The sequence below is a fragment of the Amphibalanus amphitrite genome, unplaced genomic scaffold (assembly GCF_019059575.1).
Source record: "Amphibalanus amphitrite isolate SeventyFive unplaced genomic scaffold, NRLGWU_Aamphi_draft 000491F_arrow, whole genome shotgun sequence".
NCBI lineage: Eukaryota > Metazoa > Arthropoda > Thecostraca > Balanomorpha > Balanidae > Amphibalanus > Amphibalanus amphitrite.
Genome location: NW_024881985.1, coordinates 52,745 through 71,266, shown reverse-complemented (window position 1 = coordinate 71,266; position 18,522 = coordinate 52,745). Strand labels below are relative to the sequence as shown.

At 50.1% G+C, this 18,522-nt stretch overlaps 1 protein-coding gene across 2 annotated transcripts in view; it reads left to right on the top strand.

The window, feature by feature from the left end:
• The window catches only part of LOC122392569 (glutamate receptor 1-like), a 77,540-nt gene that overhangs the window by 31,488 nt on the left and 27,530 nt on the right, over positions 1–18,522 (top strand). For both annotated transcript variants that reach the window (XM_043387606.1, XM_043387607.1), the window contains exons 3-7: positions 10,844–10,974; positions 12,463–12,589; positions 14,607–14,739; positions 17,191–17,311; positions 17,669–17,815. In XM_043387606.1, the coding sequence (XP_043243541.1) occupies positions 10,844–10,974; positions 12,463–12,589; positions 14,607–14,739; positions 17,191–17,311; positions 17,669–17,815 (659 nt within the window). The remainder of the gene's footprint in view (positions 1–10,843; positions 10,975–12,462; positions 12,590–14,606; positions 14,740–17,190; positions 17,312–17,668; positions 17,816–18,522) is intronic.

The window sequence follows — 18,522 nt, the reverse complement described above, 5'->3', positions numbered from 1 at the left end:
ACATTACACTGTCCACCCGACGGCGTCACTGATGGCGCCGCGGCGTCCCTCCCCGTGTCACCCATGCACGCCGCCGCCGCCGGCGGCCATTCGTGCTCCATGCACGGTCCATTATCCGGGCCGGTTTGCGCCTACCCAGAAGAGTGTTATTTGCTCCCCGCGTCCGCAGCAAGTTGTCAGCGCGGCTAACGACCCATGGCCGCGGGACGGCCCGGATGGAAGGGGATGGGTGGGGTGGGGCGGCAACAGCGTGCGGTCGGCACCCATCGACCGCACCACGCCGCGCCACGCCACGCCACGCCACGCCACGCCGCGCCGCACCACGCCGCGCCGCACCGCGCTGCCATTGTTCCGCCGGGTCAGCCGGCGCCTCAGGGGCGATATCGGCGCTGTGGCTGGTCCTGCGATCCCAGCAGACCAACAGACCAAAGGAACAGCAGAGCAGTGGTCCTTATCAGCACAACATCCGGCGCCAACCGCAGTCATCCGCTCTCCCTCTCTACTCTCGTCATCCCCTGGGACCAGCTGAGTAGGAGGGGAGCTCATGTCACCGCAGACTGTGCTCGTCTTGTAGGGTGAATGCGTTCATATGATTATCGTTCGATGACTTTTATAATTCTCCCAAACCGTTATTTTATTCAGACCGATTATGTATTCTGTCAGCCCTAAAATAAAATATAAATGAATGCATTTCCTCAATCCAACACAAGAGCTCCAACATAATGGTCCTCATTGGGAAACCATTGCATCCGTTTGTTCGCCTCAAACCATGTTCCTCTGCCACGGTCACCTGATTGCCCTGCTGAAGACATGTGGCTGCAGGGCGGTGTGCCAATGTGTGGTACCGGCTCACCCCTACTGATGCCTTCGTCTATGCAGCTGTGAAAATGTGGGTAGCCGTGAGAGGGCTCCCCGAGAGCTATGCCAGCCGCGCCGGTAACCAAATCCTCACTTGGAGAGTGGAACGAACACAGTCGATGGGAGCTGGAAGGAGAGAGGGGAGGGGAATCCATTAGCGGGGTCAGCCGCTCCGGATGTGGTGTTGGGGAGAGGGGAGAGAGGGAGGGGGAGATGACAGCAGCGACGGATGGGCCACACCAGTTGTTTTGTTATGGGACAGGCACATAAGGAATGCTTACCCTTCCTGCTTTGCATTATACGCAAATTGGCAATAATGAAGCACTATGCTATCTCATAAGTCCATCGCTAATTAAGGTTGTATTCCAATTTGACGGTCTTGTTCCATTTAAAATCACTTAGGTATTGATACGCCCATTTCCGGACGTCTGCGTTTGCTCATTGGATAAACAGACTTGATAGACTTGTTGCCGTAGCTATAATACAAATCGCACACACCATTATACAAATGAAAATCGACTCTAAATAAAATTTAAATTTGTGTCTTTGAGTGAAAACAAACATTTTGCATCATGGAAACATTCTCTTATTAACCCGCGCCCCGCTGGGGGGGGGGGGCAGAATCTGCCCCCCCCAGCGTAGAATCTGCCCCCCCCCCCCCAGCGCTGGCGTAACGCAGCAATCTGCGTTACGCCAGCGACGCCAAACTTTCAGTACCTTATCATACATCAATTTGACACGTTCCCTGAAAATTTGAGCGAAATCCGTCGGAAAATTTTTGAGAAATTGACGTTTTAGTGACGTCATGTTCGCCATTTTCGCCTCAAAAACGGCAAAATTTCAAACGCCGCTAACATCTTCATTTTTAAAGGAATCAAGACGTAACAAAAAAGGTTATACGTGATTCTACTTTGTCTATCAAATGGCTATCTCGGTTTTTTGAAAATTTTGGATTTTGGCCCAAATTTTTTCCAAAAAACTGACTTTTTTGGGAAAATATTTATAAAATCCAAAATTTTGAGTTTATCGAAAAAACCGGAATATATGTCAAAGAAGTGGTCTATGTGCACCTACATACCAATTTTTAGAAGAATCGGTTCAAAAATGTGGGAGTTATTCAAAATTTTATGACGTCACGACACACAAAATTTTTGAAAAAATGATTTTTTTGGAAGTTCTAGACCTCGTACGGAAACAAAAATAGCACCATTCGATTCGCCGTGAAAAACTGCATCGGATAGACACCTTTTTAGGCCTTAACAACCAACTTCAAAATTTGACCTCACTTGACCTGACCTTGACCTGACCTCGACCTGAAATTTATCTAGAGGTGGTCCATATCACTTATTGAGTGTGCCTATTGAATTCCATGAGTAAAATGACCCATAAAACATGTGTCGCACATGCCCTTTTCTATATTTTGTTTTTGGTGACCTGACCTGACCTGACCTGACCTTGACCTTGACCTTTGAATGACATTGTGTGCAACGAATATTGTCTTGGTAGTCTAAGAACACGTTTTGGGCAATCAGTCTCAGTCCATTCTTCGGCAACTACGGTGCAAGGCCGATACTGTAGAAACTTGCATTTTGTACCCTTGACCTGACCTTGACCTGACCTCTGACCTACTTAAGCAAAAAAAATTGGGCTCTTAAGATCCGCCTTGTTGAGAGCTTTCGATTGCCGTTTTCCCCGTCTTTCTACGACCATCGGTTCGGAAGTTAGACAGGGGGGGCAGAATCTGCCCCCCCCCCCAGCAGGGCGCGTATGGCTGAATAGCCCAGCGGGGCGCGGGTTAAAGCTCCATTGCTGTTAACTAATTGTTAATGAACTGGATATATTCATTGATTAATGAACATCTGTTTCATTGTTCTTAAACTTCATCTGTTTCAGTGCCAATTGCTACTACTCTGTTGCCTGCGCAAGATTAAATACTTTCGCAATTGCACCATGAAATAGATTAGGTATTCGTTTTCAGCAGGCCTGATCGGGAAACAAGTGTGCACCATTGTCATCCGACGTGAACCAACGGCCTGGGACGCTCGTTCCGGAGCGGGGCTCGGCACCCGGTGACCCAAGAACACGGCTGCCCACCGGAGCGGCACACTCTGCCGACAGCCAGTCCAATCCGGGCCCGGCGAACCAGCCGCCGCCGCCGCCGCCGCGCCGCCAATCTGGCCTCATTTGTTCGACATCGAATCTCGATGAACAGAGCCCGGTCTGATCAGCTGGCCCGCCCGGTGATCGGAGGGCAATTAGACGGTGTCGGACCGCCGGAGTCGACGGCGTGCCCAGCTCCGCGGCCGGTTATCAATCTGCATCTGCTCTGACCCGGCACTGACCCGATTAAACGTCTGGCGACGATTGATGACGATTTATGGTCTCGTTAGCCGGTGCAATGGAAAGCTTGACAGGCGCACGCCGGAAACTGCGGAGGTACAATTTTGTATTGGATTAGCCGGCAATAATCGTGATTTGATATAAGCTACATTTTGATCGTGACAGAGCATTTTAGTGGTTAGCTGTCACAGCATGAAAAGTTAAATTCTAATCGTGTGTAATTTATATTGTATATTCCATATAGAGCCTTACTTTTTCCATGAAGAACAGTGGCTTTATAGGAACTGTAAAGCTTAAATAGAAAACCCAGATAAAAGCAAAGATCAACCTAAACTTCAAAGCTCAGACTCATTGTTTGATCATGCACGTCTAAACTTTGAACACCATTTGAGGCTCCTATCTTTTGATCTGTACATACTTATTTGATTGATGTTTCTTGGCATTGCTATAACCTTAGCTGAAGCCACGTGTCTGGCACAAAAGCAGAGCTGAATGGCTATCACACGGATGCCTGAAGATGTATGTATTGATCGCCACACAATGTCTATGAATGCGCCCCCGGGGAGGGTCAATGCAGTTATCGGGCTGTCAGGAATACTGAGCCGACTGTTTGCCAGACAGTCTGCATGATAGCGCTCCGAGTCAAATTAAGATGACTATCCCGCGTACTATCTGAATGGAGACCAACGCTTCCGAGAGCAGCAGCTACACTGGTATTCAGCGAAGGAATGGTCAAAAGCTTGGAGCATAAGATTCTGCACTCCCCATTGTTGAAACCCAATTGGGCCACAGCCATTACACAACCTGACATGTTTATAATCAAGAGCCATGTGCAGATCAGCAAGCGCCCATCTCATCTTGCGCAAACACTCCTGGCATATCAAAAGCTCATCTCCGCAGCCATTGGGGCTCTCCGCCACATTTGCTGGGACCATTACCGTGGTTCGAGAGCCCCGAGGGCTGGTACTGAGACAAAAGTGTCCGACAAGGGCTGCCAATGCTAACGTCGTCGCTGCTGGTGCTGATGTCGCTGCTACTGCCGCTGTTGTTTATGTTACCGCTGAGCCCACCTCCCCCTGGTGTTGCTACTGTTGATGCTGCTGCTGCTAGCCGGCGCTATAATCCCCCTAGTTGTTGCTGCCCTTTTCCGTGCTGCTTTGTTGCCTCTGCTTCGGTCTGAATCTCCACTTCTGCTGCTGCTGCTGCTGCTGCTGCGGCCTCTACTTTAAACCAAAGGAGAGTATCGAAGACGGATAACCTCCAGGAATGACACCGACGAAACCCATGTATTGCATCGTCATGTCAGCTTATGTATTGACGATATGCTATAGTTGCTTTATTAGTACATCGGAATCGCCAATCGCTTTAAAGATGATTCATGTGCTTGGAAATAATAAAAAGTACAGTTTTAAGCTCAAAATTAAGCTGGGATGAGTTTTCCTGTAGATCCCTGCCTCCCTCTGCCAGTATTTTTATTTTGTATCTCAGCTCAGGCCCCACGGCCGTCCGTCCTGAGGCTGCCGTCCGGCAGACCCGACCCGGCTGGCCCGGCACCCCCATTAGCGTCCGCTTCAATCGCCATCAGCGCCGGGCGTGCCCCGCGCCGCCAATGGATGAATTCTGCTCTGCCCTCCGATTAGGCGCGCGCTAATCTATCTAATTGGCCGGAGAACACAGGGGGAGGTGATGACGGCGGATGGTGGATGGTGGACGGTGGACGGTGGACGGTGGACGGTGGACGGTGGACGGTGGACAGTGGACGGTGGACGGTGGACGGTGGACGGTGGACGGTGGACGGTGGACGGTGGACGGTGGAATGCAGAATGGATGGGGACATGTATAGCTTTCTATCCAAAAATGAGTGCTCAAAATTTTCTTTTTTTCTATGTCTAAGATCTAAAAACATTTGAACATTTTCTAGCTTCTTATCTCTGACATAAAACATTTAAATCAAAAGCGCGATACGAGTATCTAGCCGCCCGCAGCATGCCTCCAGCAGCGGTGGAATCTGCCGTATCGCCGCTGTCGCGCTCGGAGCGGGCTGCGGGCAGTGTGGGTGGCGGGGCAGGTGGTCCGGCGTGACTCACACCACCGGCTGCCCCATTCGTCAGCAGCGCCGGAGCGCTAGCGCTGCTCGGCCACCCGGAACCTAGTTAACCCTCGCCGGCCGAGGGGGGGGGGGGCGGGTGCCGCCCCCCCATAGGGTTTTTTCGCGATAGCTCCGAACACGCTGGCGATAGAGAGCTGAAACTTGGCATACCTGACCTTTGATCCAAGCCGAATCTTTTGACACCAACCGCATTTTTGGGTCAGGTCAGGTCACTGACCTATGACGTCATAAGTGAACCTCTGCACGGTCTTCAGATGTCGCAACTTCGCAACGCCCTCACTGCCAGAGGAGATGTCACAGGGAAATGAAACTTGCAGGATCTAGTATCCATTATGAGTCCCACAACTTGTATATCTCGGATTTTTCCTAAAGGTCATATGAGGTCAGGTCATTTTCGTGACCTCACCATTATAAGTCAATGGGGAAAAATGAAAACTGCTATTCTGGCGCCGGGAACGATCTCCAACTATCTCAAGCACACAGAATCGTGATTTGATGCACTCCTTGCAAGGTTAGATGCGTCACTTTTGCAATGTTGACCTTGCGTGACGTCATTTATGACGTCATCAAGGTCAAATTAGTTTTTCGTCAATAACTCGTGATCAAATTGAGCTAGCGAGTCGGGAAAGGCACCAATGGACTCAGGAAGGCCTGCCGAATCGAATGATATGCGACATGACCTCTTTCGACCAACTTCGTGACCTGGGGGTGCTGACCTGACCTTGACCTGAGGTCAACACCCCAAGTTGACCTGACCCGGACAAAAAGTATACCATTCGACGCGCCTGAGCGAGGCGAACACGATGCTGCCAAAATCGGCGCTCTGTGGCCGTTTTTTGCGAAGTTATTCACCAAAAACTGAACCGTACCCTGGGGCACTTGACCTGACCTCAGAGGTCACCGGTTGACCTAGGACCTTAAAATCGGGTACCAATCTCTGCGTCTCGTAACGGCGCACACGCTCGTTTTTTCCGCGACGCGCTAGCTCCACCAGGGGCGAAACGGCGAGGGGGGGGTCGTACCCGCCCCCCCCCCTCGGCCGGCGCGTATATAGAAAACCAATAGGTCCGGCGAGGGTTAAACCGGCCTTTGAGGCGCGCCCGGTATTACATCACGGCTGGGTGCCGCTCTGTGGGCCGGCAGACGCTCAAAGGCAGCGGCCGTCGCGCCCGACGCGGCCGCCTGTCGACGATTGTGACGCGCGGACTTTGTCGACGCGTCAGACGCCACCGGCGGAAAATGAGGCCAAATTAACGCCAGATTTATGGAGGTCACACATCGTCATTTGCACGCGCGATGGTTTGTTAACATCTGCAATCTACAAAGGCATTGGCGCTCTAATGTGTCCATTATTTGTTTGAAAAGGGATATCAAAAGAATTGTCGGAACGTTGACCTACCTCACAAAACATAAACTGCATATTTCCATCGCTTCTGCAAGAAAATCTGAAACAGCCGACGAGCAGAAGCATGCCCGCCCTGGCTCGGAATGAAACCTGGGAGGTAGACTGTACCGCAAGCCTCGGTAGTTCAGCGGTGCAGTATACCTACCCACTGCTTTGACGCACCGCGCTGCTACAGAAAGCTTGCGACGTGAGGTCTCTTGCTGGCCTTTACGGAGTCATTCTGTCTCCCTAATACAGCCAACATGTCTCGGAATGAACCCAAAATAGACATGAATCTGCCTTGAATATGACAGCTGACAGTCGTCACCGAGACTTCCAGAGCTAAAGTTCACCACTGCACATGGCCACCACCACGTTCGCTGAAGTGTCCGGTGCCAGCAATGACAATGCTTCTGGAACTCAGTGTAGCGTCTGCTTTGCAACAGTGTATTTTTTTATTGATAAATTTAAGTGCTGCTCAACACTATCCTAATATGGCATGACATAAAGATGAATTTAGTTGCAATCTGCAGCGAGCAGAATGGGATAATGTGAATTGAGTAGAGCACTCAAGGAACTACACATCTCCATGTAAGACTGCGGGAAGTGTCCACAAGGAAATGTGCGACAAAAAAAGTTATGAGAGCGGAAGATTCTTATAAGAAACATGAAGAGACCTTTGCACTACCAGTTTTATGGCACTTCAAATGACGCGCTAAAACAGAAGAGGCTTTTATTGATTGAAAGTAAGGCGTTTTAAATAATGGCTTTTGAAAGCACATGCAAGGGTAAATGGGACAATGCTATAATGTCCCACAACAATGCATCGTGGAGCTTGTAACAATGCATAGGTGTTGACTGTTGATAAAGAAGTATCGATAAGGGCTCATTTCATATACGATCACAACTCTTAAATATGTTTATTCTCTGTAACAAGAAATTCATAGACGTGCCACAAAGAAGGGCTCTGATGCGTACCACCCAGGCGCCGCTGAAAGTTTCTAAAGCCCAAACGATGAATGGGCGTCAGTCGGGTGACGTCATCCATTGTCTGAAGACTCGAGTCATTCTGACCCACAGTCCTTCCGTTGCAGACGTCAGTCAGCGTCCAGTGGCTATATTGGAGACGGGATGAAGCCGTTTCAGTTAGGCTGGAAGCCCTCATATTGGTGAGGAGTGGACCGGACGGTGGGGTTTGAAGTCGGTGGACAAAAGCTGGATAAGCTGACTATAGGAGCTATCGCTGCCAGCGCAAACAATCTGGGCAGAGCCTATGGCCGCCGAGGTCCATTTGGGAGCAGACGCCAACGCACGAAAACAGACGATGTTTTCTCTAAAAACCGGTCGATGATGATCGTGCCAACATTATATCTTCGGTGGGTAAAATGACGCCAAAGTCAATGAAACCTAATCTGACGCAGAATGCTTGCTGCTGGTGCTGATTTTACCTAGGTTTACAGGGAAATTTGAAGGTGGTTTGTAACTGTAATTCATTAAAAAAAGAACGGCGTTTTTTAATGTTACTTGACACTTTTGTCCTTATTTACCTACATGCCTTTACCGGTTACAAATTAGTGCAAGGTGGACAGAATGTAAATGCTAAAACAATCAGCAGAATGAAAATAAAATGGGTTACTCGTGGACCCAGAAAGGTGGGCTTGGACGATGCGGGCTATGGACATGAACAACAAGCTTCTCCGAAACAGTTTTCTATAAATCAAAAAAAAAAAAAAACTCCTTGGATTTCGTTTTCACGCGCACTGCTGTGCAGTTCAAAACAAATCGCTTTTTTTTTTGTTTAAAAAACGTGAAATTTGGTCAATTTCAGGTGCCGCGGGGATGGGATATTTGCCCCAAATGCCCCTCCTCCTGGATCCGCCAGTCCATTTTGTCATTATTTACGCTAGCAGTGGTACCCACCTTCCTGTCGAATGTCTATTGTAGGCATGCATTTAACCTGCTCATGACCTTTAAAACCAGACAGTCTTTCGGCTCCGATGCAAGCGTCCATCTGAGCACAGCACCACCCACGTACCGACGCGCCGATCCGGTCTTACCCAACATGCCATGCCTCTGTTGGTATCTATTGTCGTCCGGCTCAGCTGCGTGACGGAGCGTCCGGCTCAGCTGTGTGACGGAGCAGAGAGCGTCGTCGTCAGCCGTCGACCTTTGTCGCCGGGGGCACGGTGTTTGGGCGGCCTGCTGACCGGATTAGGTCCACTCCAGCCACTCGATGACTCTCTGGGGCCGACTTCAAGCCCGGGATGGCACCCGACGCTCTGAGACCAAACCGAGTGGCCTAAGACAAATTAAGAGCGCCGCGCGCCACCACCGCAGAATTGCCAGAAAGATTTATGAAGCTGGTCAAAGAGTCGCGACTCTCAACGGAGAGACATTGGGTGAGGTCATTTGATGGGCCGATCGAAATAGGTGAAGCGAGGTGATGAAAAGGGCTGCTGAGTGTCTATCAAGTGATGTCTATTGAACATCAGCATAACTCATCATTGAAATTAAACGAAACGACCTAAAAAAATGAGGCATAAGCAATAAACGTCCCGGCGAAGCTGGGACGAGTACTATCAGCCTTGTGCTTTGTACCACCGACCGTGCCGCCTCGCACCCCTGTGAGCGGCTATCTCCATCATGAAACGCTCCCCTGCCCGCCCTGCCTCTCCTTCCCTGTCTTGTGAGTTGTGAGCCGCCCGCCAGCCCGGTGAGTGGCTGGTTGCACGATTATGGAGAGATCAGTTGGCAACTGTTGCTGAGGTGAAAACTTTTTCATTGAATATTACATGAATAATTAAATACAATGTCTTCGGTTTTTAGAGCTTCTCACTTACGAAATGCAAGAGACGAGACCTTGTCACTGGTCAAGACTCTAAAACTGTAACGTCTTCCCTGCACATCAGAATATGAACTTTCATTTCCGACGGGCCAATAAACCAGACATGAGTAGAAATTTATCGCGTCGAATCAGTCCTCCACCGACGCCCCAGAGAATACCAACGGCCTCATCTGCTGTGGGGTCTAATCAGCGCAGAATCATTGTGGACGGCATGTTCGTGTTCTTCTTCTCGCGTGTTTTCGGATGACCGTGATAAAAGTAGAGCCTACGCACCTTCCAACGGATGTGAAACAGGAGTGGTTGCACATGGACACGTCACATTTTTCTTAGAAACATATCCACAGCGTCATCGCTGCGCCAGACCCACCTGTTCGAGCTGGCGTTCAAAGACCAGCAAAGGCCTGGTCGTCTCGATAAGAAAGTATTTTCCTCCTCCAGACTCCACTATGGGTTGTTTCACAAAGTACTTCTCTGTTTAGTCTGATCCTACACATCACAGAAGTGGCTTGTAATTTCATGATCCAATTTAGGTTCGCATTCAATTTAACCATGCTCCTGTTTTGATTCAACGTCACCCACTCAAAACCCACTCACCAGCAAGAGCGTATAGCTCACAACCTCCCAAGCACCCACCGAGCTCATCATCCGACCACCTATCAGAAGTCCTTGTTCCAGCGACCCGACGAACCGACCCGCACACTGCCTGTTTATGCAGAGTTGTCCGGACCGTCGGCGGCCGGCGACGGTTCCGGCGCGGCGCACTCGCGCGCCATAATTGGCGCCATCGCTCCGCATTAGGGTGTGTTGGTGGCGCGCGCCGCGCCGCTTCTGTCGCCGCTGCCGCTCGTAACGCTGCCCATACCCGGCGTGGCCGAGGCGCCGAAATTGAAACAGAGTTGTTTACGGTCGTCCTGGAGCCTGTGACCCAGCCGATGGGAGGGCAGGCCCCCCGGCGGGCTCGGTTGAGCTGCCGCTCGCGGCACGCGCCGGTGTCAATATTTGGTTACCTGTGTGTCCGGACGGCCAGACGATAAAGCGGCCAGCACTCAGCAGCTGCAGGGAAAGGCCAGGGTAGCTCGCTTGGGCTGCTTACTCTCCTTACAGACCATGATGGCAACATTGCAATTTATCGCGTAATTTTCGTTCAGAAAAAAGGAGAGGCAGCAAGTTTTTAAATTTCTACCTTTTCTAATATTTCAACCATGCAAGTGCCTTTCCCACACAAACATATGTCCACTCAGCCTACATCAACCAAGCTGGATTTCGCCCCGCTGACAAGCACACCCTTCCTTCCTCCTGTTTTCAGTCTGCGACAAGGTGTTCTCGCTAGGGGTGCACCTGATGCTGGGCTACGTCAACCCGGACGCCTTCGACACGCTGCACTCCTACGCCAACACGTTTCAGATGCCGTTCGTCGCTCCTTGGTTTCCACAGAAGGTCAGTGCCGCGCCTCTCCGTGCTGGAGGAGCCGTGACCGTGGCTCACTAAAAGGTCAGCAATCGAGCACATCAGGGCTTCCGATTCCTTAGACATGAAACGATCTTTCCGTGTCGAGCGGCTTAGATGTTTGCCGGGACATCGATGCCCTCTAAAAAGGTGAGGAAGTAATGTATGAAGTCATTACAATTGGTTTGACCAAATATATTCCAAAGGACGTTTTATTTGCTTTCTGTGTGGAAGTCTTGGTAGTTTGTTGATAAAGCGGCCGACTCACTATGCAGTCATGAACATGGATCGGGGAAGAAGGCCAGGGTAAGGTTGAGTGATATTGCAATGGGAATCATTTGCTTGAGGACACTGATCCTTAGGCAACCAGACTAACCACTTAATCATTCAGACTAAAATTACAGAAATAGATAATGCATAAAGAATAAATGACTCAAGGCACGTCATCCTCCATACGGACCACTTTTACCGCACATTTGGTTCCGCCACCAGCCTGCTCCTTTGCCTTCTTGGTTCGTTACCTTCCTATGGTCCTCTCCGGACAGCAGTGGTCAGTGGACACCTGTTGCTTGCTCCCCACCGTCACCACAGGCTAGGATTAGCCGCTCCCACCCTTCCTCCACCCCGCCCATCCAGCGTTGTTTTATGCGGCCACACCTACACGACTGCGTGTCTGGCTGCTCCCTGTGGGTATGTGATTTTCAGCCAGCAGGACGGCGGCTGAGACGGGCTGGGTTGGGCCGGGTCTCCCGGTCTGCGGTCTGGGGCCACCGAACGGCGCTGCTCGCCGCTCCGTGATGGATGGGCCGCCGGCGGCTTCAGTAGGCCACTCGGCCGCCCCCAGTGCCGGCTGGCGCGCGTCGATAGGACAAATGGTCCCGATTATCGGCCGCACAGCGCTCCCACTCTCAGTCGGCTAAAACGCCCGCTCTACCCCGGTTCAGAGTGGAGTCGAGCCGTGGCTTAAGACGGAATGGATGATTTAGGAGGGGCTTAATCTCCTGTACAAAGACCGTTCCGGGATAACAGTGGTATCGTGAGAGGTTAGACAAGGGTTAGAAATGGTCTTTGTAATTCTCAAGAGGATAATTAATTAGCTCTCGGTTATCTTTGTGAAAAAACTGAATGCATTGGACAACATAAGTACTACGATCCTGAGAGCAATGACTAAATAAATGTTTTATGTTACATCTGTGCAATTAAGACTGAACAGTAAACACTCATTGACCAATTTCAGATAGCTTTTACACGGAGCAATCCATGATTTTAGACTCAATATATTTCGCATAAAAAATGGTTATGACACTGAAATTAAATAAGCCTTCACCTTCACCAATTTTTCGCTATCATTTGGTTTGGGTTTGAGGACGCCTCGGCGACGATGGCCATTTGGCGTTATCGCTATCTTAAGGGAAAACAGATATTCTTACCATTTTGTCGTCAAATATTTATCTAACCGGAGTGACCCTGGTCGGGCAGGTGCGTCAGATGTCCACCTCATTGGACTATGCCCTGAGCATGCGGCCCGAGTACCACCAGGCAGTACTGGACATCATCAACCACTACCGATGGGATGACGTCATCTACCTGTACGACTCCGAGGACGGTGAGTGTGACGTCATCTATTTGTTCGATTTGGAGGACGATGAGAGTGACGTCATCTACCTGTACGACTCCGAGGACGGTGAGTGACGTCATATACCTGCACTGTATCTGTGCGACTCTGAGTCATAAGCCTATGTGACTCTGATGACGGTATAGATGACTCCACATGTTCGTTTATTGAAGGTTAGTTAGAGGCAAACATAGCCGCATACTTTATCTTTGGATTTCCCTATCTCTAAGTAATGCTAATGGAATCCTCTGTCTATGCATCTAGATACATATGTGCACATTCATTTACCTATATAGTCCTGCACACATGCTCGCATACTTGTTATGCAGGCTATCTGCCGATAGCACACACGCTTTTAGCCCGATAGGCTGGGAGTGTTTATTTCCCAAAAGTGGTCCCCGAAGGGCATTGCTGTGGTGCATTCATCTAAAGTCAAATCATTATCAGCAATATTCGGGCAATGCCATTACGGGAAAGCCTCTAGTCTAGATTAAAGGTAGCATTGATCTCACATTTACGTCGGTCTGAGTGCGGCCCGAATGCATTTCCCAGCGGGGCGGTGGCCGCGTTCACTCGCCAGCCGCGGCGGCCCAAGTTTATACAAGGCCGTTGGCTGTCGGTGAGTAGGCCGTATATGGGTGTTTGTTTACCGCGTGTGTGGCGCAGAGCGCGCGGCTCGCGGCAGTCTGGCCTACTGCCGCTGACGGGCCGCCGTATCTTCTCGGGGACTCTAGCAGACATTTTAAAAGGCCTTTTAGAACATCATAAAAACTCTCAAGTTGCGCCGCGCCCGTCTAAACATCGGCACCACTCGCCGCCTGATAAAATACACGTGAAAAAGAGGCGCCGCGATGGAACACGGAAAACTGGCCTCTGAAGACGCGCGGCTTTGAAGTGGCCTCGCTGGTTGGCTCGTATAGTGCATGTGCCTGCTATATTCAGTTAACTACACGCATATTGCCCTAAGTAGGACTCTTTCACCATAGGCGGCGGAACGGGGAGGGCACCAGAGCACCGTGCCCCCTTTGATTTTGGCATTTTAACATTAGCCCTATGGGCGTTGCATGGAAAGAATGGGACCAAAAGTCGGCAGTGCCCCCCCCCCCCTTAATTGAAGGTGTTCCGCCGCTACTGTTTTTCACACACAAAGTTTACGGAAGAATAAATCGAGCACCTAACTGAGCAGCGGCTGGCTCATAAAAATTCCCAACATTTATTTTTTAAAATGCCATGACTAAAACATGACAAATACTGTTTTGGCTATTGTAGTTTTGTTCTTGCCAATTGCCAATGCCAAATGCCAATGCTGATAAGCTAGTCTAACCTTTAGTGATCTCAGAGTGAACTCTAACTTAGTTTAACCGAAAAGAATAGAGTTACTGTTAAGGCCTGACTACACTATGCGTTTTCTGCGTGCGTTTTTTTTGCGAGTTTGCGTGATTTGTCTAATATCGTTCTAGAAGGAAACGACATAACGTTTTTGTTTTCATTTAAACTTTTAATTAGTATAAAAGTTTTATCAAATTTTATATAAATATTAAAGAAGCTATATTAGTAATAACTTCTTTTTTCTAGAACGAGATTACGCAAATCAAGCAAACTCGCAAAAACGCACGCAGAAAACGCATAGTGTAGCCAGGCCTTTATGGTTAATGATTTTTTCCCGCACCGCCCACTTTTCGTGAGGCCTTGAAACTAGGACATAACCCCACTCAGGCACCGCTCAGACAAGAAGCCAGAACTTTGAGCGGGGATGATAAAACGGTGAAATGTAAATCGGTTTCCTGTACGGTTTTCCGTTTTATTTGATTTATTCACCTTATAGTGCTGCGCAAGTGAAGACTGAAGGACCCCGATCAATTTGAATAAAACCAACGTCAACAAAAAGGGTCAAAAGGAAATATATTTCAAAATAAAAAGGGGCATAAGTAACGAAGTAAAGTGTTACCCAAGCTACTGTGAATACAGAAACTTGTGACACGTTTGCAAATTTCTGACATTTCGGCAGGTCTACATCGGCTCCAGCAGATGCTACAGTCCGTCACTCCTGGTAACGGGACGCTACGCGTTCGTCACGCCCACCGAATCTTCAAAGTCGAGGATGCCATCTCCTTCCTCAGACAGCTGGAGCTTCTCAACCGGTAGGGCGCCTACCCTCGACAGAGAGGCATTTTCCACGAACCACGTCACCGACAGTTACTCTAACTGTGAGTGTAGTCTGAGCCATATCTTTGTTTATGGCCATCAAACAGCCGTATCACTACAATTAACCCGACAGTGGGTGCTTTCATCCTGACGCCAGGGTATAGTGACGAAATTAATGGTGGACCATTTCATTCAATAAAGGCAGCACGAAGTTTAGACAACACTAGTCCCGTGCAGATGGTGCTGCAAATGTCATGCAGAACAATACAGCTTTGCGCTGTTCAGCACCGGGAGGCAAAATTGTATTACAAGTAACTGCTGACCGGACACATTCTGCTAACTGACTTGCTCCTGTAAACATGTGCTAGGTATCTTATTTTTACGTAAAAAAAATGTTAGCAAATAATTTTACTTGTCTGTGTTTTTATATTTTCCTCAGTTATAGGATATACCTACAGGGTGTCCACGTCAAAAGTGTACCCAGACTTTTCTCCGTATTTTATCTTAAAAACATCACACTCACAAACAATTGCCCTCGTTTGAGAGTCTAGGTAATGGCAAAACATTTGCTATGCTTTTCAACTGTGCTCGGCACTCTGCTAACCAGTGCGTGCCGTCTAGAGCAACTGCTCTATATGAGCTCCTTTGCTTCGGGCCACCGCCGGCAGACGGACCGTGACATGTGAAATCCCACAATGCCCCGTGCACTGGGGATCCCACCGCCTAGAAAAAGTTCAGACCATGCCTCTGCACAGCAAGAAAGTAATGATTTGGGTGGCAATGAGGCATGGAGGGGGCATTATCGGCCCCTTCTTTTTCGAAGACGACAGGGGAGAGACAAACACAACACCGTAACGCTAGAACGTTACATCTCGGCGGCACTGGAACCATTCTGGCGAGAGCTGAAGCGGAGACGCGGGATCCGTCGCCATCAAGAATGGTTTCAACAGGCCGGGGCGCCGCCTCACACCGCCAAACGGTCGCTGGAATTCCTGGAGGAGCACTTTCCTGACCGCCACATCAGCTTGAAAAGCGCGGTGGAATGGGCTCCCCACTCGCCCGACCTCAGCCCTCTATAGACTTCTTCTTGCGGGGCTTTCTCAAGGACTGTGTGTACGCCGGCAATCCAGGGTCGACCCAGGAGCTGAAAGACGCCATCAGCGACGAGATCCGTCGCCTTCCTTCCCACATGGTTGACCAGGCGATCACCCACCTCCAGATGGTCCGTCTGCCGGCGGTGGCCCGACGCAAAGGGGCTACTATAGAGCAGTTGCTCTAGACGGTACGCGCTGGTCACTAGCAGAGTGCCGAGCACAGTTGAAAAGCATAGCAAATGTTTTGCCATTGCCTTGGCTCTCAAACAAGGGCAATTGTTCACGAGTGTGATGTTTTTAAGATAAAATATGGAGAAAAGTCTGGGTACACTTTTGACGTGGACACTCGGTACAATAATAAATGAGCGTGCATTAAAAACAAAATATCATGCTGTAATGCGATAGGTACCAGTCTAGCTACATGACACCCATAGTGAACCGTTTACGTCGCACTGTTCAGCGTTGGTATTTCAGAACCGTCGAAGCCGCCCAACTACCCAAAACAGACTGTGTTAACCCGTCCACGGCAGACCGTTTCAGTTCGTCCGCAGAGGACGTTTTCAGTCCATACAGTCCATACAGTCCATACAGTCCATACAGTCCATACAGTTCATACAGTCCATACAGTCCATACAGTCCATACAGTCCACATGCAGTACCTACCCGTCAGTCCCCTTCCCCCTACGTAGTGGACTCTGCCACTCTGTCCATAGTACATATTTTCAGTCCGGACTGCGCCCACCCACTGTGGACATTTCCGAGCAGTCCACAGTGGTCAGTTTCAGTTCGTCCACAGTGGAGAGTTCCACCCCGTCTACAGCGGACCGTTTCAGTCCGTCCACAGTGGACCGCGTCTCGGCACTAGGCTTACCAAGCATCGATTGCTCTCCGGACTTCGACCACAGCCAGGGCCCCGGGGAAAGAGAACGTGAGGGATCAGGAAAGAGCAGAGATGGGACGCATGAAGGTGTATTTGTGAATGGATGGGTGAGAACGAAAGAAAGATTGGGGTCGGGAGAGAGAGAGAGAAAGAACGAGAGAAGGGAAAATGGGATATAGAGAGAGAGAGAGAGAGAGAGAGAGAGAGAGAGAGAGAGAGAGAGAGAGAGAGAGAGAGAGAGAGAGAGAGAGAGAGAAGAGAGAGAGAGGGAGGGAGGGAGGGAGAGAGAGAGAAAGAAAGAGAGCTCCGGGCAAATGTTGTCAAATGTCAACCGATGCCTATCTTACAGACTTTGTCCTTTGCCACCTTGATTTTCAGTCCGTCATCCCATCTGTTAGTCGATGATGACCGTCATTTTGGTTTCCAAGATGACCATTGACCACTGCTTCCTTCTCCCCCCCCCCTCTCCTCAGATGGTCGGTGAAGCGGGTCGTCCTGGACTGCAGTGCTCGTCTCGCCAAAGACGTGATCGTCGCTCACGTCAAGGACGTGCATCTCGGCCGACGCAACTTCCACTACCTTCTCAGCGGCCTGGTGGGTGCCCGTCCATTCAGCCCCCTCCGTCCAAAGTTGGCCAACCGATCTTGTTCACACCGTGTTTGATTCAGAACTGCAGGCGTCCAACAGGTGCTGGGCCGCTCGAGTGCAGCCCATTGACAAATCGTCCGATCGTCGTTCCCCCATTTCGTCGAATCGCGTTATCTATCGTTTCCATTCGCTCTAGCGCCACTCGCCGGCCGTCGCCCGGCGGCGGCTCGTCTCGTGGTGATGTGCGGCGCCAACTTTGTCGTGTCAGCATGAGTAAAGTGGCCAAGTTTCTCGGCTGGACGGCGGCAAACGAGCCGCGGAACGGCGGCCGGTGACCGATACTATCTGCCCCTCCACCACCAGGTGATGGACGAGGAGTGGGACAACAGCACTCCGGAATACGGCGCGCTCAATGTCACCGGCCTGCGCCTGGTCGACCCGCGCCGACCTCAGGTGCAGGCCATTCTGCAACGCTGGAGTGGCCAGGCCGGCATGGACCGACTCCTATCGGTGAGTTACGCCGCTGGCCGTCGGCGCTGGCGGCTACCTGGGGGAAAGGGGGCGCTGAGATTTGGTAACTTGACTGCAACTACGTTAGTTACCTGAACAAATAAAGAACACCGTGACTATGCTAGTATGTCTGTTGACAAAACGTTTTCAACGTAACGTTACGTTTTCGAAACCCAAGCATGACGAAACTCATGATAAATTTATTAGATAGGATAGGGTTCATTGTGGGAGCATCAAATGACCCTGCCGGTATACGAGTAAATGTCTACTGGCAGTGGCTTTAAGTCAAACCAGCGAAATATCGCAGTTCCCTCGACAAAGTGAGACCGCTCTCATTATATTTAGCCGCCTACCTGAGCTCGAGCCACCGCCTTAATCTTTCCTGCCAAGTTTGTCGAGGTCGAGGGTCAGAAGTTTCTGATCCAAGCAACAAGATGTGTGCTGATCCGAGACGAAGTGTTCAGATGAAAACTGTGTGGAATGGAAGCTCCCCTCAGTCAGCCTCACCAGAGTTTGTTCAAACGCACAAACACACGCGCGCGCACACAAGCAAAGGAGAAACACGAATACAGAAACAAACACATAGTGTTATTGCCAGCGTTGAATCGACTACTAACACAGTACACATACTAACCAAAACGCACTGTGAAACAAAGGCTGAAACGCACGTACACTGACACAAACGCACATGCATTCACAACATCTTC